Source organism: Neolamprologus brichardi, chromosome 15, assembly GCF_056152115.1.
Source record: "Neolamprologus brichardi isolate AB-2024 chromosome 15, ASM5615211v1, whole genome shotgun sequence".
Lineage (NCBI taxonomy): Eukaryota > Metazoa > Chordata > Actinopteri > Cichliformes > Cichlidae > Neolamprologus > Neolamprologus brichardi.
The window spans coordinates 12,471,597-12,493,919 of NC_142118.1; the positions used below are offsets into that span (position 1 = coordinate 12,471,597).

Genomic DNA, 22,323 nt, shown 5'->3' on the forward strand with positions numbered 1-22,323 from the left:
TAAACAGAAAAGGGAGGAACAGATGGAGAGAATGGAAGAACAAATATAGAGGGAGGGGCAGATGTTTTTTTGTTTTTGTATTGGAAATGCTATCGCTAAGCACTGCAGCCAGATGAGAGGGATTGTCTGACTGTCTGAGTCAGTGTCTGAGATGTTGTCCAAGATGGTGTGACTACTAGCTTTGGATTGAAGCGGGAAGCAGAGCACCAGAAGTTATAGCAGATGACAGGGTACATAATGCAGTTCTTCAGCATTTCCCTTCTGTGACAACTGGCCAGGCTGACAGGCGGTGTTGGATGAGTGTGACAAGAAATTATGTGTTTATCAATAAGCGGATGTGTCTTGAGTGGAAAAGTTATGTGGAAACATTTTCCATGGAGGATAGAGTTTCAAAAAGGCCCCAAAGGCAAACCGAGCACAAAAACCAGATTATGTACATTGGGATTTTAAAGTTAAAATGAACAGTGCAGTCTGAATTTTAAATTTATTATATCCATCAGCAGGTCCAGTAAGATCTTCACAAACAGTGGTGCCCCGAAATCACTCTTCCGTAAAACGGGCAACCAGGATGGACAGGAAGGCTCAGCTGTCAGGTGTGCCTAATGTGAGAACACACAGGAGGGCACCTCAGTCTTCCTCTGGTCCCAGGCAGCCCGAGAGAGTTTTGGCAGGAGTTCCTCTGCTGGAAAGGAGACGCCAACACTACGCCAAGCCTCAGTCTGATCAGAGAAACCGACTCGCACGCAAACTAAGTAAGAGGGCCAATATTTTATACTACTGATCACTAAATGAAATGATGAAATGAACAAAGCTTTAGGTTTTAGTCAAATATGATGCTGAGTAAGAAATGTCAACATGTCCTTATATTATTATTGGAAGATACGGTTGTGGTCAAATGTTTACATATTCATGAATTTCATGGTCATTTTGGACTTTTAATTTCCTTGAACTTTTCTTTTTCCAAGGGTAGAATGATTGTAAACCAGACCTCTTAAAAAAAACAAGCATTGGGTAGAGAAACTTGAATTGATTTTGGATTTTCTCTAAGCCATACAGTGCCAAAATTACAGATGCAGGCTCAAATAAATACATGCACACAACTAATATTTGGTTAAATACCACTTAGCAAGTTGCACCTTGACCGGACATTTTTGGTAGCCATCAACAAGCTTGTGGCATTATTCTGGCTGGAGATTTGATCACGCCTGTTAGGAGAGTTGATAGAGTTTAATTAAATAGGTTGGTTTCATAGCACAGTGCGTAATTCACAAATTTTCCTCATTATTTCATTCACTTTGTGTAGTGCACTAGCACCACTGGCAGCAAAACAGCTGCAGACCATGATACTACCACCACCATGCTTAACATTTTGTACTTTGTTTAGGTTTAAGAGCTCTTGTCATTGTGACCAAATAGTTCAATCTTTATCCAGTGTGACTATAAAACCTTTCTGCAGGAGGCATTTTGGCTTATACGTGTGGGCAGCTGCAAATTTTATTCGAGCCTGAAGGTGTCAGTTTTGGAGAAGGGGTTTCTTTCTTGGTTATGACCCTCTCAGTCCATTGGAGAAGCGGTTTCTTTCTCCATGGTGATGGAAACTGATGATCTAGGTGTTTGTAGTTGTTAAGAAATGGTTCCAAGAGACCTTCCCAACTTGTGGAAATCTACATATTGGAGCCTGTACATAAACTTTTAATCCTGTGTGGATTAGAGAAAATCCAAAATCCAATTAAAGTTGTGCACTTACTGCTTGTTTTTAAAGTATGTAATAGATGCTTTTGAGTCATTCTACCCTGGAAAAAGAACAGTTCAAATAAATGATTAAAAGCCCTAAATTGTTATGAAATTTATGCCCATGATTACCGTATGTATGTATCTTTGACTATGACTTTAGGTGGCACACAATAATTTCCCGTGGCAAAGATTACTGAAATAAACCAGCAATAAAAAGGTTAACAACATTTAGAAGGCATTTGGATTTGTCCTAGTTTCTTATTTATTTGTTTGTTTCCTATTGAAAATAATTTAGCTAAGAGGATACATTTTTTGTACTATCTTTAGTTTCCAGAGTGTAAACCCTGGCCGTGCCTGGTATCCCTTTTTTATTCATAGCGTCTGAGTCCGTTCATGTGGTGTCACTGCAGGCACAGAAGGCCCAGGGTCAGAGCAAACCTGCCAACAGAGCAGTCACAACCAAAACAACCACACCAGGTACCTGCAGGTTTATAGAGAATCATTCTGTATGTCTTTTTTTTTCATAGTAGATATAGAAAATCTGCAAAAATTCTGCAAAACTACCTTGCCAAAGTTTAGAAGAAGTCAGAGGATGATGTATATCCAGTGACTTTAATATTTGTTTGGATCCAGACATTTGGGTTTTTATCTCTTTGTGTGTTGTCTAGCTCCACCTGAACATGAGGCCCAGGACATCAGTGTCAGGGTCATGTCTCCTAAATCAGTTCTCATTTCGTGGGTTGACCCTGCTGTCGAGATGGAAAAAGTTGCCCCCGGGGCATCCAGGTGGGCCCTGTTAAAGTGTCAGTTAACAAGGGGGAAAAAAAAGAAAAATGATGACAAATAGAGAAAAAATAAAACTGAAGTTTAATCTTTCTCAATGGAATAAGGCATTTTCTTTTTATTCTTAACTCAGATCATACACAGTTAGGTACAGGGAGAAGGGTGAGTCAGCACGCTGGGAGTACAAGGAGAGCACGCAAAGGAGAATTTTGATAGACACCTTGTCTGCTGACAGCATGTATGAGTTCTCTGTCAGAATCTCTCAGGAAGAAAATCACAGCAAGTGGAGCGACTCCGTCTTTCAGAGGACTCCAGAGTCAGGTATGTGTTGACTCTGTTTGCTGAGAATTACTTACACAATATCTCATAGTGTCTGATGCAGTAGGAGTCTGTAACTGTGTGAAAGAAATGAAGGGTTATAAAGAGCCAAAACCACTGACTTTTTTTAATAAAATGAAAACAGAAATGATTTTTTCAAAAAAAGAAAAATAATACAAAAGGCAATTCATTCTTGCACAACCCTTTTAAGCTTATTTCCTCATACCACATCTCTTCACATTCACTGCCTAGTATTCCTTTTTTGATATATGAGCCTAGGTTTGGCTGCTGCGCTCCCATTATTGAAGCTTTTATACCACGTTTCAGCTCCTGAGCTGCAGTTCATTGGAATGTCAACATTTACTGCCTGGCTCACAGTTTAGGTCTCCTTCATACACCATCTCAGGGGGCACGATCTAACAGTGTATGGCAGCAATATTTTCCTCAGTTGTAGCCTTCTGGCACAAATATCCTTACTGTTTTTACATGCTTTAAGCAGCAATTTCCTCACCCTTTATACTTTCTGTTGCCTATGGTTTCTTTTTTGCTACTTGTTTTCCATCCTGTCTTTCCATTCACTTTTACTCTTCACTTTCACAAGCACCATCTGGGCCACCTGAGAACTTTGAGGTCAAGCCATTAAGAGGAAAAGGGACTGCTGTTGTAGCAACATGGGATCCGCCTGAAGAGCCCAATGGGAGGATAAAAGGTCAGACCAATATAATGAAACTATTGTTATTATAATGATGGCAAAACATAACAATTATTCATTTTCGTGCCATGATTACTCCACCTACGTTGGTGTTCTATAATGGCCACGGATCTTTCACCCAGTGACAATATTTGCATTGTATCTGGATGTGTCCTACAAAACAAAGTGCAGCATGCTGATGTCACAGGGCTAATGTTTGCTGTGAGTTTACTGTCACTGTTGGAACAAATAAAGAAAGCCAGCTAATGCTTTCCAGACATGTTGAAATAGCATCAGTATTTTCTCTTGAATGATCTCACTACCTTTCCAAACTTCTCTTTCAAACAGAGTACATCTTGACTTATGTCCCTGCCATGAAGCCTTTTGAAACAAAAAGCGTGAAGTACCATGGAAGCACCACGACAGCCACCATAGATGACCTCACACCTGGAGACCGTTATATTTTCACCATTAAGGCCACAAATAGGAAGGGACAAGGACCACAGAGCAAGACCTTCAGTGTCGCCATGCCAGGAAGTAAGCATATTTGATAATGTAATTATATAGTCACACTGGGGAAAACAGTCCTTGGAGACTGTGCCACATGTGGCACAGCAACTTTGGAGTTGTTGCTTCAAAGATGGGGACCAGGTCTGTGACTACTTACTTTCAGTTGCTGTGTTCAAAACAACCTTGTCTACCCTTTTGCCATCTGTTGCAAATCTGTTGCTGTCTGAATACACAGAATTTCACAATAATCAGAAATTTACATAACTACTTATGGCCATAGTCCAGCCAGAACCTTATAGATTTAAAACATAAATACAAAAAAAATTCCACAAATAGTAATATAGTTGCTGCAGGACTCTCAATTTAACTGATTTAATTTAAAATTATGTAGGCACTTGATAACCAGGCTTTTGTTATAGGGATATAACCAGAATGCAACCAGTTTTCAGCAGTTATTTTCAAACATTTGCCAATCTGTCTTCCAACTGGTCCAAGTCAGATTGTACTTTTTGGGTAACAGGTTGCCTTCCACTAGGCAGTTGAAAATGGTTGACCTCTGGGTATCTTGCAATTTCATGCAATCATTTGCTGAAAGCAAAAAAAGATGTACCGCCTAGTTCCTAGTTGCAAGGACGTCGCTGTCCTTTTTTTCCCCTGTTGTGATTGAGCTATTAGGCATATGTGTGCATTTGAGCTTGAGACTTGCACATTCTAAATTTTCATTGTCATTGTTATTTTTTGTCTCCTAGCAGGCAGCAGTGCTGCCTCAGCATTTTCAAAAAGCAAGGACAGCCGCAGGACTGGCCACACGCCTTCCAAGCAAGATACCGACCATGATGACATCCAGTCAACAGAAGTGCCAGAAATACCAACCATACAAAAGCAGACACTCCCTGCTGCACCTGTCAACAGGCGTTTTCGTCCACTTTCCCAGACACGTTCCTATCACAGCATCTTCTCTTCCGTCAGGGGGTCAATCAGGAGAGCAGGAAACAGAGGCTCTAACAGAAGAAGGGCTAAGAATGATGAGGAAGAGGAAGAGGAAGAGGAAAACAAAGTACCCACAACACCACCTCCAGTAGAAGAGACTACAACAATGGAATTTGTACCAGAGCCTAAAGACACTGATAATGATGTTTCCCCTGAAACTGAGGATGAAGATGAATATGATGAAGAGCCTCTGACTACTAAAACCCCCTCCCTCAAAGTTTTAACACCTTCTCCAACTAAACCTGCATTTAATCGACTTAATCCACCAAGAAGAAGGCCATTTAAGATTAGGGTCCATCAAAAAGCAGGATCCAAGGATGCATCCACTGGTTCATCTTCATCCTCATCTTCTGCATCATCTTCTTCTTCTTCTTCTTCTTCTGCTTCATCATCATCATCATCATCCTCTTCTGCTTCATCATCTTCTTCTTCTAATTCCCCCACCTCCACTTCTTCTTCTACCTCTTTGGATTCCTCCTCATCTTCCTCATCATCCCCTTCTACGACCTCACTGTCCTCTCCCTCACTTAGTCAAGAATCTGCAGCAAGCAGAAAGGACTATATAGCTCTCACATATCCAGAGTCGAAAAACACCTTTGAAAAGTCCAGCATAACACATGCAAAACCCTCCACATCACTTGCAAAAGTGAACAGTTCACAGCATACACACGTTACACCTGTAGGTAGAGGTTCCACTTCAGCAGGACGTGCCAGTGGCACTGGTTTTGGTTCTAGATATGGTTTAGGCCGAAGATACCCTGGGAGCTTGTTAAGAGGGAATTCTACCCGAATGTTGAATGGTTACAAACCTGCTGTCATCTCACAGTCGAGTTCTCCAAGAAGAACTCAGAGTCAAGTAACTTCAAGCATACATAGTTCAGCAACATCACAAGCCACTTTACCGGAAAACACTCAAAACCACGAAAAGTCAAGCACTCTCAATCCATCAACATCAATGTCAAAATCAGGAGGGACTTCCAATGGTGAAGATGTCTTGGAGTCCTTTAATTCTGACAAGTCACGTTCTACTTTAGAATCTAGGTCTCATGGCTCGACATCTTTGCAAGTGACAAATCCATCCACTTCACAAAGAAATGCGAACCACCCTTCCACTGCAAATACATCAGGATTATCTCAAAGAACTTCACAAAGAGGATCTCACAACTCTGCAAGATCACATGACACACACAACTCACAGAGTTCTCACACATCATCTGAGCGAGACACATCAAATGTGGAAGGAAATGATGACACTAACTACAAAAACACAGAAAGAGAATTGACTAAAGTTGAGGACTCTGCTTTAACTACTAGAACACAACCGACAGAGAAGCCAATGAAGAAGGACACGGAAAAAGATGAAGGAACTAAAGAAAAACCCCCAGTTTCTGCAGGTACCAGAGTCAGGCCTTCATTTGCTGAAAGATACCCTTGGCTAGCTAGTCGTTACCCAGGCAAAGTCATTTCAAGTGCAAGGATAACATCTCCAAGACAGGATAGTAGAGTTCCTTTGACCAGGATGTCATCTTCTGTTGGGGCTGGCAGACCAGTTTTGAGGGGGACAACTACCAGGGTCTCAGGGGCTACAGGTGCTGCTGGAGTGCCCTCAGTACAGGAAACCAGTGAAAATCCAAGTACTTCTTCTACTCGTGACTCACTAAAGAATGGTTTTGGAGCCAGTTCGGTTAAGCCGTCACTGATCAATCAAAATGTAGGCTCTGGTGACACTAGAAACCCAGCTACCTCATCTTCATCATCTTCCTCTTCACCATCCATCTCTTCAAGTCCTGATCATCATCACTCCTTAAGTGGGCACAGAGACTCCAGTGAGCCAAGCCATAGAGAACTTACAAATGACAAACATAGCAATGAGGATTATTTCAGTGAGAAGAACGGGGAAAATGATAAAGTTGCAGATCCTATAGAAGCTCAAGAAAAGCCAGCAGAGTCTGACAAAAATGCAGAAGACAATGCAAGTGTGGATACAGGAGAAAGTTCATCCAGGACCAGACCTGGCACTTCCTCTGGAGTCCCTCTAACTAATCGTCGACTTGGTGTAGGGGTGAATGGAAGGGTACGCTCTCCTCTCTTACCAAACAGGCAGTTTGGTGGGTCTAGGCTTCCCCTAAGAGTACAACCACCACAAAACTCTAGACTGGGCTCTTCAACATCTGACTCTACCTCATCATCATCTGATTCAGCTTCTTCCTCAAATTTACCCCAACCAGTACTGACCTCAGAGAGTGACATTAGCAGTGGCACTACGGTGACAAGGACAGGGGGATTGGTTGGAGGCAACTCCCACTCTACATTAGCCTCATCATCCTCATCTTCATCTCGAGATAGCTTTAGGAACAACGGGAGTAGGCCTCGCTATTCCATCAGAGGGAAACAAAATAATGGCAGAGGAATCAAACCTAGCAATGGAAATGGTAACGTTAAATCCTGTATGCAATTATGTGAAGTTTTTGATGTCAGTTTAACTCACAAATGTTTTAAATAATTTTATAACATCATGCCTCTGCTTATGTTCTGTACCTGTCAGGTAAAAATGGACGACCCAATCTGACAGCAACAGATGATAAAGAGTCCTCTTCCTCTCACGGAGCCAGCAAGGCCACTGGTCAAAGGTTTATCACTGGACCAGATGGAACAAAATGGGTAACTATATTTAATACACTAACCTTAGTTTTACCTGTTCCTGACTCTTTGAGCTGAAGTATGTCCAATATGATGCTTATTGTTGCAGTTTAGAGACCAGGACAGATCATCAGAAGGAACTGAACATAATTTATTGATATACAGAATTCACTTATGGTATTTGATGATTAGACTCCGAATGAAATCCCAGCGATAAGAATTAGGGCAGGACCCCCTGGAGTCTAGATGCTTGTGGTAGTGATTAAAGATAAGATAGAGGCTTGCATGAAGTGACTTGAGTCTGAGTCTGCAAGGTAGAATGAAAGATGATCATGGTATTAAGAATGGAGGCTGATTGGTTTGAAGGAGGCAGGATGGAAGATGATTGGACTACAGCAATGAAGTCAGCATGTAATGAATAGAATAGCAGCCAAACACTTGGGGAAACGAGACAACTGAGTGAATACAAATCCTCCTTATTAAACTCACACATAAGCTTAATTTATACCAGTCAACAAATAAAAATGTAAAAAGTAAAGAGTTAAGAAGAAACACCTTTCACCTATGAAGGTTTTAAGTAGAGATGTTCCTGGAGGCTAATTTGATAGTCAACTAGTCTAAAAGACACAAAAAAGACCTCAGATAACATTTGAAACTGAGCATACTTTTAATAGACAATTATTACGTTCCTTGCTAATCAAATAATGTTATACAATAAGTACTGTTGAAATGTTCAGCACTTTATATTGGGTAGCACATGCACACAGTGTCAGATTAGTATGACTAATGTTAGTGCTGCTAGCAGCAGAAGCTCTGGTTTCTCAAGTGGGAGCATCCACATGTTGGTGCAGACTGTGGTTACACATTGGTTGGTTATATTTATTTTTTTACATCAAAATATAGGAGATCTACATCTCAATGTCAATCATTAACAACTTTTATGTTTATGGAGAGAGTGGGAGGGTGGGGTGCAGCCATCAGTTAGTGCTGTAAATTCTTTCAGCCAGTAACTGCCATTACCGAAATTAATAAAATAAGAATATTACATGCAACCGACTAGTATTTCTGGTGCTGACTAGCAAGGGCAGCGACTTTCAAACATTAGTCACCAATAGCCTTAGTAATGAGTCTTGACTTGTTTGTCCACCAGAGGCCATTCTGCAACTTCCCTGTGGCCATTGCCCACAAATAAAACAACCAACTGATTTGAGCAGAGTGAATAAATAACTACACGTTCCCTAACAAACGTTAGGGTTATCTATTTATATTTTGTGTGTCTAAAAAATGACAGCTGGTATGTCGGAATATCAGCTTTTTAAATCACCATATGTTGGTATTCGACTTAAAAATCCTTTATCCATTGGGCTCTAATTTTAGCATGTACAATTTCCTATAGTTTATTCATTTTAAGAATCAGTCATTTATAGATGTCCTTATTTGCTTTCATTTTGGGAATTGGATTAGGTTGATACAGCTCTTACATACAATCCCGATCCAAAGTTTAAGATCACTTGAAAAATGGCAAAATATCACATTTTGCATGGTTTGATCTTAACAAGGTTCCAAGTAGAGCTCTGACCTGCAACAAGAAGAAATGGGAGTGAGACGAAACATTTTTTGTGCGTGCAATTTATTGACAACAATAAAATTAAACTGAAACCAACTGTTTTAGAGCTGATCAAAAGTTTAAGACCACACCTCCAAAAAAACACGTAACCCCCTCAAAACAGAAATCCAAGTTCCAAACATGAACTCAGGAATGAGTAGCTCCACCGTTATTGTTGATCACTTCAAAAATTTGTTGCAGCATGCTTGATGCAAGCGTTTCCATGAGGTGAGTGGGAACATTTCTCAAAGTGGTAAAGACGGACGCACAAAAGGCATCTACTGTCTGGAACGGTTGTCCCTTTTTGTAAACTTCCCTTGCCATCCATCCCTGAAGGTTCTCAATTGGATTTAGATCAGGGGAACATCCAGGATATTCCAAAAGAGTGATGTTATTCTCCTGGAAGAATTCCCTTGTCCTGCGGGCATTGTGTACTGTAGCGTTGTCCTGTTGAAAAACCCAGTCATTACCACACAGACGAGGGCCCTCAGTCATGAGGAATGCTCTCTGCAACATCTGGACATAGTCAGCAGCTGTTTGACGCCCCTGCACCTTCTGAAGCTCTGTTGTTCCACTGAAGGAAAAAGCACCCCAGACCACTATGGCACCCCCTCCACTGTGGCGTGTAGAAAACATCTCAGGTGGGATCTGCTTGTTGTGCCAGTAATGTTGGAAACCAACAGGACCATCAAGGTTACATTTTTTCTCATCAGAGGTTAAAACTTTCTTTGACCTTTCAATGTCCTATGTTTGGTGCTCTCTTGCAAAGTTCAAATGATCAGTTCTGTGGCGTTCAAGGAGACAAGGCCTTTGAAGACGTCCCACCTCAGCAGCGATGACGCGCTCCGAGAGACCCTACCTGACAGAAAATGACAATGAATCGACATTTTTGCACAGATTTGGCCTTTTAAAGGCATGCAGTGCTAAATGTTTGATCAGCTCTAAAACAGCCTGTTTCAGTTTTAGTTTATTGTTTTCAATAAATTGCATGCTTAAAAAAATGTTTTGTCTCACTCCCATTTCTTCTTGTTGCATCTTGAAGCTCTACTTGGAACCTTGTTAAGATCCAACCATGCAAAATATGATTTTTTTTGCCATTTTTCTTTTGATTGAGACTATATCTTTGTTAAAAATAAAAAAATAAAGCTATGGTCACTGAAATATTAACTTAGAATAAAAACTGGAAACAGAGTGGTGGTTAGACTCGAGGAGTTTACCCACCCATTTACGCAAAATGTTGTGGGACTGAACAATGAAAGTACGATATGTTTGTTGTTCAGAAGTGAGATGAGATGTAACATAAGCCGTGTCTGTGGTTAGAATTCGTCACCTTTGTACTTTGTACTTCGGCTGATATTAGTTTTACTCTCAGAAAAAAAGTAACAGAGCTAATTGTTCAAAAAGCTGTCTTTCAAAGTAACAAATGTGGAAAGTTATTCACCTCTTTAAAAAGTCTTCAAAATTCCACAAGTCAGATGTTCCCACTTAAACTGTTTACTCTATGTCTATGTTTATGAGAACCCGTTTTGAATAGGACTATGACTTTCCTAAACATCACAGTCAGGATGAAGCGTACTCCTCACATGAGGCTCCATCAATTTTGCAAAAATGTTTCTTTCTTTAGGTGGTAGATTTGGAGCAGGGGATACTAATGAACGGGGATGGAAGAGTTCTCCAGGACTCCCAGGGCAAACCCAAAAGAGTGGTCCTCGGAGAGGATGGACGCACTATTTTTGGTGAAATACTTCAGCCATTTTTATCTTAACATCTACAGCTTGGACAATGTATTTAAAAAGTGCAGCGAGTCCATTATTGGCTAGATAGAGACACAACTTTTGTATGTTTGCCTCTGTACACTGCCACAGTGAATTTTAAATCAAACAATCAAGATGTGATTGCATTACAGTCTTCCAGGTTTAATCCTTTGGGCTTTATAAATATTTGCAATATTTGTTCAGGAATTATAGCCAGTTTTATACACAGTTCCCTATTTTATCAGCCCAACTGACTGACAAGAAGTTTCATGGCCAGATCATATGTCATGTACAGTATGACATGACATATGAAGCAGACATAATGTCTGAAGTTCATCCAAATTTGATTTTGTATTTTAGAGTTTTTCTCTGTAATTTTAAATATAAAGTCACAAGAGACAACAGTATAAGCAATAGAGTATAGGGTTATAGGAGTATCCAAATAAAGAAGAGTACTTAGCGGATCATAAATTATTTGGCATCTAACTATGTCAAAAACACTTTTAATCAGGCAGGCATACCAATGTTGAGGTCTACAGTCAGAGATGCATCTGTCAGATTATTATTTATTTGTTTGTTTATTTATTGGTATTATTATTATTACAGAGGCAGAACTACAAGAGCTGTATTGTTGTGGACTTGACTGATTAATGAAATATCAGCTAAAAGTGCTTTAGAAACTTTGACCATTGTCATCTGTCTGGATGCATGTTAAAAACAAAACAGCTGCAGAACAGCATTCTTTCACATCTGCCATTTTTTAATATTTCACAGTTATCACAAGGTTAATCTTTTTTTTTTGCATTACAAAAGAAACTCTAGTATTTTGCACCTTTATGCATTTTAGTGCAAATCTGGTTTGTATTGAAGACACAGGCATTAATATTCAGCTTCATTTCTACCCAATCACACATCGCCAGATCACATGGGTAGTCCTTTGGTAAGCCAGGACGGTATTGCGCTGTTTGGCCATGGGAGAGATAGTCAACCTGTGATCAATCCAAAAGACAAGGTCCTCATGGTTGGAGGGAAACGTGTACTTGGATTGGATCGGCCTCACGCCAGGACCACCACCACCACCACCACCACCACTACTACCACCATGGCTCCTACTACCACACCTGAACCCACCACCACTGACTGGACCACAGAGGAGTTTACCACTGGATTTCCATACCCAACCTGTCCACCTGGGACCTTTTCCAAAACAGATGAATATGGTTATCCCATTCTGGACTCAGAAGGAATCTTGGACTGCTATCCAGAAGGTATGTTTTTAACTGAAAATTCATATGCTGCAGACATTGTCATAAAATGCTCATCAAAACAGAAATATGTACAGCAAGAATAGAAGAATATACTCCAGTACACCTACGTACACTATTGTTTACTTAATAGCTTTTCCACAGAGCTGAAGTCAAGTTCAGAGCCAGAATGTTCACATAAAAAACTATGACTTCACTAAATCTCTCAGTTGTATTATTTGTCATGACCATCTAGCCCAAGGCCAACAGTGCTTCCCGTTTGCAGCCACAGATTCCACTATAACCCTTTAAATGTGTATATAAACGTGTGATCGGGTCAGTTTGTGTGTCTGGATGTATATGTGCATGTGAGTGTCTATGTGAGACCACAGAAACCACATGGACATCTGGAGGCTAACTATAGCCAGAGTCCTGCTGGTTTAAGCACACTATGAAACCATCAGTTGTGCATTGCATTAATGTTATTACACAAACAAAATCAAAGAAACAGACTTAGACAAATGCATAAACACAAAAAAGTAAATTATATAGATGCATACAGAGTAATTTGAAAATATTCAAGCTATACCAGCAACACTATACTAGACGATCAAATTTGCAGATACAATGTTACAGCAATAATAATAATACGTATTTGTCTTACATTATAAGCTAAAATAAATAAAATAAAATGCACTTCGAAATGTGTCTTCAGTCATGTGATTTTGATGCTATAGCTTGTTCTACTTCTCTGACAGAGGACTCCTCAGGAATGGAAATGGACTTCATGCTTACAATGACCAGGGTGCCTGATGCTTTAGTTCTTAAGAAAGGTATTGGCTGAGTTTGGCTTCGGACCATCATAGCGCCACTGGGCTGGGACCAACTAAACTGCACTGTATGCTCACTGTTTGTTGTCTATTACGCTGCACTGTTTGTTTATTGTCTGTTTATTTGTCAGTGCATCTGTTTGCAGGCTATTCCCATCTCTTCCCTTTTCCTTGCTGTGTCCTTCTTTGTTTCTCATTTTGCTTGTTTTGTTCACGGTTCATTGCTTGGTTTTAGGATATTTTCCATTACACGCTGTATTTAATCACTTTTCTTCCTGGATACACACTGCATGTAAACTGACTTGCTGAAGAGAATGCAATGCACTTGCATTGCATTCAATGTTTTAACAGTCTTTTGTAATGTAATAGCTGAACTCAAGCTCGAGCTGCAGAGGTTGGTTGCTGTTAGCTGTTGCACTTTCTAATTTTATTACAGTAAATTTTGAGATCTAAAGGAATCAGTTGCATGTGACATTTGCTTTTATTCTTAGGTTTGCTACAAAGGTCACAGTAAGTGTTGCAGTATTTTCTTAGCATTTCCCTGCCGTGCCTAATAGCTGGTTGCATGTGTGTGGACCATGATGTAATGCTAAGGTCCACTGGTGCAGTGCAGGAAAAAAATATGCGATGAAAGAAGAAGAAGCCCACCGAATCCCACCACATTGGTTTGCTTTGGAGACTTTTGAAACAGTTGTTGTCTTCAAGTCTCTCTCCCCCAAACCCCCCCCCCCCCCCCCCCCCCACCACCACCACCACCACCACCCCACATCCCCCTCCTCTACTTCCCACATGGAAAATATGGGTAGCAAAAGTACAGCTTTGGGTGTTGTGTCACACATCTGCCCTCAATTAATTAAATCTGACATTCTCATTACACAGATCATGGCAACTCTTACAAAGGATTAATGAAACACAGCAGCAGATTATTAAACTAGGATGTAAATAACATAAATCTATTTGGATCAAAACCTCACTGACACATGTGCTGTTGCTAGATGAGTTTGTTGTCCAGACCACCCCGCCACCAACCACCACCACCACTACTACCACCACCACCACAGAGATCACGATGCCAGAGGTGCACATCAGACCCGTGAACAAAGGCCCTTCAAACGAGTTTGACCTGAGTGGGAAGAAGAGGTTCACAGGTACTTAAAGTCTTTTTTGCATATCTTCTTACAAATTCATGCTTGTACATACTCGTGCCTTAATGCGATCTATGCAGTTTCACAACATGCCACTCTTCAATGGCAAATATTACTACAATGTAAAAAGAAAAAAGTGAGTGATATGACTGCTTTTATGAGGAAGGATCACACAGTGTGATGAGACTGAAACTGGACACTTCATAGTGTCGTTCAAGTCATGTTTTTCAGGTCATTGTTGGAATTTGCAGAGCCACAGCTATAACAGTTCTTATCATCAAAAAGAAAAAAAGCTTCACAGACCTGCTCATTACTAAAGAACAGAGATAAAGTAGATAATTAGATAACATAAAGAGGCATTTGGAAGTCAATTATACTGTATTTCTATTTTAAAACCAGGTGTTTTAGGAGTTAGCATAAACTCAAAACAGTGGTATATTTGACTGATATTTCTCCAGAAACATGAGATGTTTAAGTAGGTAATGGTTTGTCAGCACCATGTTTACAACTGTTTTCTGGTGCTCCAAGTGGCCACAGAAAACATACAATATATAGGCAAAAGTATTGTCTTAATCTTTGAATTTGTGTGTTGTCAGTCCTGTTACAACAGATGTGTAAAGCACAGGGTCATGCAGTCTCCCTTTACAAACATTTGTGAAAAAATAAGTTGCTCTAACAAACTCAAATCAAGTGATGTGCTGTAATAGGATGCCACTATAGGCTCCTATAGGTGGCAGTACTTTTGTCCAATAGTATAAATCTATATATAACAAAAAATCTTTATGTACTGAACTAGAGTTTGCAGCCAAAAGCTTCACGGTTTCCATTTTTTAGTGACCATTCTGCTGGATCAGTCTCAGAATCATTAGTGAACATCTGTTGATCAGTCTACATTACATCTGCGCCGATTTCCACTCACTACACTAAAATATAGCATGATATACCCTTTAGATATACAAGCATTTACACTGCACTCTCTTTTTCTCCCACTTCCTCCAATTAGCTGTGAGTATATCTTTATTTGGGTTACTGTGAGTTTAGTCAAGAGACAGCTCAATTTCTTTCTTTGTGAGTATATTCATATGGATGGAGGTCTTACCCTGCTGTAAATAATAACCGGAGCTCTGTTTTATTTTGTAGAGGAGTAATACACTTTGGACCTTGATTTTGGTTTTCGTATCAATAGCTCATAAATGCACGACCTTCTCCGGTTGCACGTTGACAACATGCCACAAAAAAGAAAATATACAACCTCACCTTAATTGGATTATAATAACTATGTTCAGGAAGGACATTTTATTCAGGGTCTTTAGACTTCATCCTTAACTATGGCCCCCTACTGTCTTTTAACTGTTCTTGTGTGCTTTCTTTGGCCTCTCATACCCCGTCACCTCATATGGTTTCACAAACAGACTGAAATGTTCTCTCAGCAGAAATAAAAGCAACATCTATGTTACTATTCCAAACACTACGTAATGTTAAAGGTCCTTTTAATAGGTGCCTTTTTGTAATAGCATGTAGACTCTAGCCACAGGCTTTAAAACTAAATTACAGCATTTCAAGAACATGATCAATAACTTCTTTTAACTGTGGATGTTTTCATGGTGAACATACGGAGAGTTTGAAAACAGACTGTTCTGTAATTAGTGCAAGACAGACTTCATAAAGTGAGAGCTATTAAGTAGGATGACTAATGATAGTCAAAATTATTGCAATATTTAAACTACAAAAACATCAGTTCCTTCGTGTCAATAAGGTCCCTGCTTCCCTGTGGACTCCAGATACGCCTAAACATGCAGAGCAACAGAAGATGTTGTACAAGAGTTTGTAAAGACTGAGTTTGTAGTTTTCCTCATGGCGCGTCTATTGACTTTGTGGAAAAAATACTGGCAGTGCACCTTTAAAGTAGAGTTGTGGCAGCATGAAGCTGTTGTAAAGGTTTTGTAGTCGCTGTGGCCAATGAGAGTCAAGGTTTATCAATTCTGCATGTGAATGAGCTCAGAGCACAATTAGCTTCTATATAAGACATGAATAAAAGCTTTACTTTAACTTACTGACAGATTTAATGCAACATGTCATTATCATTTAAATTGATCTTTGCAAGAAGCATTGTGAAGGGAAAGATTTATTGCTGTGTTTTTATCAGTCATGTCATAAATATCAGTGACATGTTACGCCAGAAGCCACGGTGAAACGATAGCGCAGCTTCTCTCTCGGTACGCGACGACTGTCCTGCGACTACACACCTCACATAGCCATCTGAAAGCTATTACTTTCCCAAGTCCAAAATGGAAATCATAAAAGTTAAGGCTGCTGACCTCAGCAGAGAAGGAAGAGTCTTTTGGCTCAATGTGGAGACTTCCTCTTTCCTATTTATTAGTTTAATATATCTTAGGTCCTCTTTAGCAGCCTGCCAGTTTACTGATATGCGTTTCATCAACCATCCAACGTTGACTTCCCCTTCCTGTCCTTGCCCATGCTTGGTTTGTTTTGTATTAATCTGGCAAAAGCAGACATGGGACAAAAAGTATTAACTAATAATTTTCAGCAGTTGTGTGAATATGCGTTGGACTTACTTCCAGATGGATGGAATTTGCCGCATTGGGCAAGAAAATGAGCATCAGGATATTTGGACTATTAGAATGCAAATTTATGCCTTACTAGACTAATATTACAGCTGACATTATGTGAACTTTCCTCATACTGTTTCCCAGTGGCTTTTGATGCACATCAGATGTCAGTTTCTGCCTGTGTGCTTTTAGATTTGTTTGGGGGTTTTTCTTGTTTTTTTAACAAGCAGAAGAAGATAGTGTGTCTCTGTAGGGAAGTGCTTTAAGCAGTGAAAAACGAACACATGAGGAAAGTAAAACATTTGGATCATCCACAAGCACGGGCCTCCACAGATCCTAGACATGTGGACACAGCCTTACAAGCACCCTATAGGCACATAAATCTGCTCACTGCGGTGGCAGATGATGTATTTCAGCGTATGAATGCAGAGAACAAAAGCCATATGACCACATATCGAAGCCTTTACCAGCCAAAACCCACGCAGTTTAACCGTCTGAGGGTTGATGAGTTGATACTGACATGTGCTAGACTTTCGGCATTCAAAGAGGGCCAGTCATCTGGGGAGGTGGGAGCGAGGCCAGACTTCAGTGGTTCCCTCCAAATCCCAGTCTGACTAGGAATTTTGTGATACTTGAAGTATTCACAGCTGTAGATTCAGCTCTCCTTTCCAGAATCACTGAAAACAAGTACAAATTTTAAATGGAAAGGACAGGGAAGGGACAGTCAGATGAGCATGTGGCTAGAATCTGACTTCCTTATTACAACTCAGAAATGAGAATTACAGTTTTCACCACATTTGCAAAAGGAAAATAATAAATCAAAATTGGGTAACTAGAAAAAGTACTAGAATCTTGTCATGTCTTTTATTGTGTGCATTTACAATAAATATTTTAAAAATTACCAACGTTATATATATTTTTTAAATTATATATATTAAGAAGATATCTTCCTCAAATTTATGTTATTAAAATAAGTAACCTAATCCGACATTTATTCTTTCCATCAGCTCCATACGTAAACTACATCCAGAAGGACCTGGGAGCACCTTGCTCTTTAACAGAGGCTCTGGAGTACCTTCAGGTTGACGTCCTGGAAAACTTAATGAAAAATGACAGCCTGGCAGCCAATCACAACCAGACTCCCAAAAACAAGCCTCATAACTTCACTGTGGTCGCTATGGAAGGCTGCCACTCCTTTATCATCCTGGACTGGGCCCGCCCTCTCAAGGATGATATGGTGTCAGGTAAGAAATGTTGTTAATCTAAATGGTTCTGTTATTTTACAGTGACTATGCATCTGTAGTTTTGTTTTGTTGGCTTTTATACATATTTTATCAGAGACATTTCCATGTTTTGTTTTTTTTTATTAAACGTGGTGGAGCAGAGGGGACCCCCATGGGGGCAACATGGGAAAAATCTAACTATGAGATATTTGTTTGAAAATTCAGCAAGTTCTAAAATTTTTATTGTGAACAAATCTCCTAACTTACTACTAACGAACTAACAAAATGCAGTGTTAATCACAATCATAAATATGTTTAAATGTATTGAATGACAAAAGTAAAGACCAGTGTCTGTGTTTTAAATTCACCTTTGCACTGCATGTGATTACATTGTTGAGTATTATTATAAAATGTTACTAAAGAAATTAAATGAAATTAAAGCTCTGAAAACAGGAAAGTTGTAGCTGATTTAAATTTGGTCAATGTTACCCTAAAGGTCGTCACGTCTCAATAGGTTTCAGTGCAGTTGTAACATTCTCCGCCAGATCGTTCAATGTGTGCAGAAATCACACATAAGCTCTTCACTTTTAAACTGACCTCAGTTTTGTGCGCAAGATCATCGCCCGTGATGACCAAGTACTTTTAAGCAGTTGAAAAGTCAGCTGAAGAGACGGACCAGGAGCTTGCTGTTGATTTTGTTTGACAGTTTGTCCCCCAAAGTGAGAAGGACTTCTACTGTTCAGTATTGAGGCATCTGATGGGAGAACTTTCAACAACAACAATCGGAGCTGTGGTGCACTCCAGAGTTTGATTGTGTGGCAGATTAGAGCAGCGGTCCCCAACCCCCGGGCCTCGGACCGGTACCGGTCCGTGAGTCGTTTGGAACCGGGCCGCGAGAGTTGAGGCTCAGGTGTGAAATGTATGGTTTTCAGGGGTTTTATCGGTTTTCAGCGCTATTTTGTTATCGTTTTTAGCGTTAACTCGGTTTTCCTGGGTCTTTTCACGTGTGTTATGAATAAATCTTCTTTTTTTCGGTACAGGTACTAGTTTTATTTTGTTGTAATTATCCGCGACACCTTAAAGGCCGGTCCGTGAAAATATTGTCGGGCATAAACCGGTCCGTGGCGCAAAAAACGTTGGGGACCGCTGGATTAGAGCACACTGTAAATACATCTGTTTTTTGGCAACAAAAACTACCCGGACCACTAATCAGATCAATCAAATCAGTCAAATTCCAGCAAAGTATTGCTGTGTTTACATTTTTCTGTGACATCCACACCTGTTTAATACATAGTCTGTTTCATCATATTCTCATCTGTTGTGGTTCACCAGATACCTTGAACATGTTATCAGCCTCCCTCCGGACTCACATTTTAAAACTCAGTCCAGCAGCTTACTGGGAATAAATCGTGAAAGGGCAGACGGCATAGAACACTTGGAATAGTGTTCCTAAACTCCCACCGCTTCTCAGAGAAAACCAGAATTCATCTGACCTTGAAATTGACACATGGAAAAAGGGAAAAGAGAGGAGAGTGGAGATAACGGCCTTCTGTATGGGCTATCAGAGGTAGCAATCTGGCCAGCAAGAGAAGCAGTATGTTTTCTTTGGCAGGCAACCACAGACTCGTGGTCATGCAGTGCACAGGTTCATCATCTGATGTGTATAACAGATAGGTCTGTGCTGTCACTGGTCTTTTCTTTCCTTGGATTCTTACCCACTGTTCTTGGTTACTTAAAGTTTTATTAGACTTCTGTGCCTTATCTGTCTGTGCTTTTTTTGGCATCAGTGATTAGTATTTCTCCCATTTAAACTGTCCTAAATAATAACTTCAGATATCTACTTTTTTCTTGCCCACAAATCTTATCATAGAAATGAAAAAAAGGAAGAATTGATCGCAATAAGAAGGATTTTCCGTGTGCACAAAATCTGATGTAGTTTCTTCTTTAGTATTTTGTTGACCGCCATTGTTGTCACAATTTCCTGTGTTTCCTTTCCTTTCCTTTCCTTTCCTTTCCTAATGGTCTAGGCTACTATATATTACTCTAGATATACAATATACATTAACTGGCATATATATATGCAGGGTTAGTTCACACATCCAGAGCTAATCACAAAGGGCTGTTTTTGTAATTAGGGGGTGTTTGCACAACCATGCATTACGACCATTATGGCTTTTTTAATAACTATTGCATGGAAACAGCTGTTAGCATCTGGTTTTGTGAGTTTTCACCTGTATCCAACTTCTGGTTCCATTTACTCTGATGCATTGAGGGCATTTTCTTTGAAGGCTTTAAACAAAACATACACTTTATTCACTGAATACTTTAACTGTTGCTTTTGGCTTAAAGAACTACCTTCAAGAGACACAATTTATACCCATAGTAGGGGAAATTGCCCTCTATAGATTACACAGACAGACAGCAAAAGCAAGGATACTACTCTATCAAACCTCGATCTAACTATGCAAAAGGAATGAGGAAAAAAAACTCAACAGAAGAAAAACAAAGTAGCTAGTATTTCCCTTCTCATCTGTCAGCAGCCAGCTGTGTTGGTCCAGCGCCAGTAAAAACAGAAAGTCCTGCTCAAAAGTCCAATAGAAACAGTCGGTAGTTTGACGTGCAGCTGAACTGGTCTCCATAGTTTTAAAGTGAGTGATCGAGGGCTGTGTGACCTCAGGTATTCACCAGATTTGTCTGTGTGTCTGAGAAGAAGAAGAAAGCAGACAGAGAGGAAGGCAGGCTGGAAGACAGTCAGTATGAGCAACAGAAAATGCAGAACTGCAGATTTTCTTTATAGTGTTCGAGACCACCTACTCCCACAAAGGAATAGTTTGACATGAACTGTAAATATGAAGCTGCCACCAGCCACTAGGAGGCTTAACCTCATCACCGCAAGGTTGGCTGGGCTGCCAGTGGAGACTTGAGGAACTTATTGCACGCTGCCAAGAAATTCTGGTATATGGCCCTTATTTTTACACCTTGGTCTTGAACTGTGTCAGGTTGGCTCTTTCCATAGGTTTCAGTCTTTGTGCTGTGCTATGGTAACCAATTTCTGGTGGCCAAAAAAAGAAAACAAAAAGGATGTAGGTCTATTTCTCAAAATATCAAACGTTTCCTGTTATGCTGACCCTCAAATTGATATAAACATAAAAATTCTACATCTGCTTTAGAGATTTTCATTTTAATGACTAAGGAGACCTGCAATTAATTTTGTGTTATTCTCTGCAGGCTACATGGTCCAGAGTGCCTCATACGATGACATCCTCAACAATAGGTGGTCCTCTAAAGCTGCCACTGGGACACACCTGGCTGTGGAAAATCTCAAGCCCAACTCTAGGTAACATATTTTATTGTGTATGTTTACAGTATGTTAATGCTCTCTAGATGCATTTGCACGTACAATGTGTGAACATCCAAAATACTTTCCAGCTGGAGCAGTGTACAACATCATCTCCCATGCGGGAGTCATAAAAACAAAAGAAGCTTATTTTACAAACAAAGACTTGCTTAGCTGCATGAGCCTTTACCCTGACCTCTGCGTGACTGAATATGCATGTTGCCTGTGTGTTTCTGTGTGATTGCATGTAGATGTTTTTGTTTTGGCTGACCGTGATCAAATTAGTTTTATATTATTCAAAGCATGTAAATTTTATGCTGTAGTGGCAGGAAAAGTCTTTAAAGTGGAAAACCAGCAGTTTGGTTAAGAAGCAGATATGAATCTTTTGTGACGTGCAGTAAAACTCAGATGAGACCCCAGAAAATTCAGCGGAACATAAATACAGCACATATTATCTGACACTTGCACAGAGATACAGCCATCTCGGTCTGTTTCAGTTATTAGAACATGTTTCCACAGCCGTGTGTTACGAGACATGGGTCATGGCTGTCAAAATAAATGCATGGAAACATGAACCCAAGACAGAAAGAGAGTCTTGGATTCCTTTGTTGTTCACCTGTGCTTTTAGGGGTTTCTGCTAAAAGAATTTACGATACTCTAAATGGTGCAGTAACTTATACCTAGTTGCAGTAATTTAAAAATAGATTCATTTTTTCGAAATCGATACACAATGTTTATGTGTTATTTAGTCAGTTGATGCATTTAGGCCATCCAGATAATCTTCAGCAGTTCTCAATAAATGTAGTGATTAAGTACTGGCAAGTGCAAGAAGACACAAAAGTGAAACTACTTTATATCCTTTAGCAAAAACAACATGTGTGAACCATGCATAGTTCAAGTGAATGCTATTAATGGACACTAAAGGCTTTTATATAGTATATTGCGCGG

At 39.9% G+C, this 22,323-nt stretch overlaps 1 protein-coding gene across 1 annotated transcript in view; it reads left to right on the plus strand.

Moving 5' to 3' along the window:
- Positions 1–22,323, plus strand: part of fndc1 (fibronectin type III domain containing 1) — a 41,674-nt gene that overhangs the window by 12,217 nt on the left and 7,134 nt on the right. Inside the window, exons 4-17 of the mRNA XM_006792495.2 lie at positions 501–752; positions 2,113–2,211; positions 2,403–2,520; positions 2,651–2,838; positions 3,437–3,544; positions 3,875–4,063; positions 4,786–7,458; positions 7,572–7,687; positions 10,897–11,008; positions 11,947–12,294; positions 13,029–13,103; positions 14,096–14,248; positions 17,823–18,059; positions 21,267–21,375. Of these exons, the coding sequence (XP_006792558.2) occupies positions 501–752; positions 2,113–2,211; positions 2,403–2,520; positions 2,651–2,838; positions 3,437–3,544; positions 3,875–4,063; positions 4,786–7,458; positions 7,572–7,687; positions 10,897–11,008; positions 11,947–12,294; positions 13,029–13,103; positions 14,096–14,248; positions 17,823–18,059; positions 21,267–21,375 (4,777 nt within the window). The remainder of the gene's footprint in view (positions 1–500; positions 753–2,112; positions 2,212–2,402; positions 2,521–2,650; positions 2,839–3,436; positions 3,545–3,874; positions 4,064–4,785; positions 7,459–7,571; positions 7,688–10,896; positions 11,009–11,946; positions 12,295–13,028; positions 13,104–14,095; positions 14,249–17,822; positions 18,060–21,266; positions 21,376–22,323) is intronic.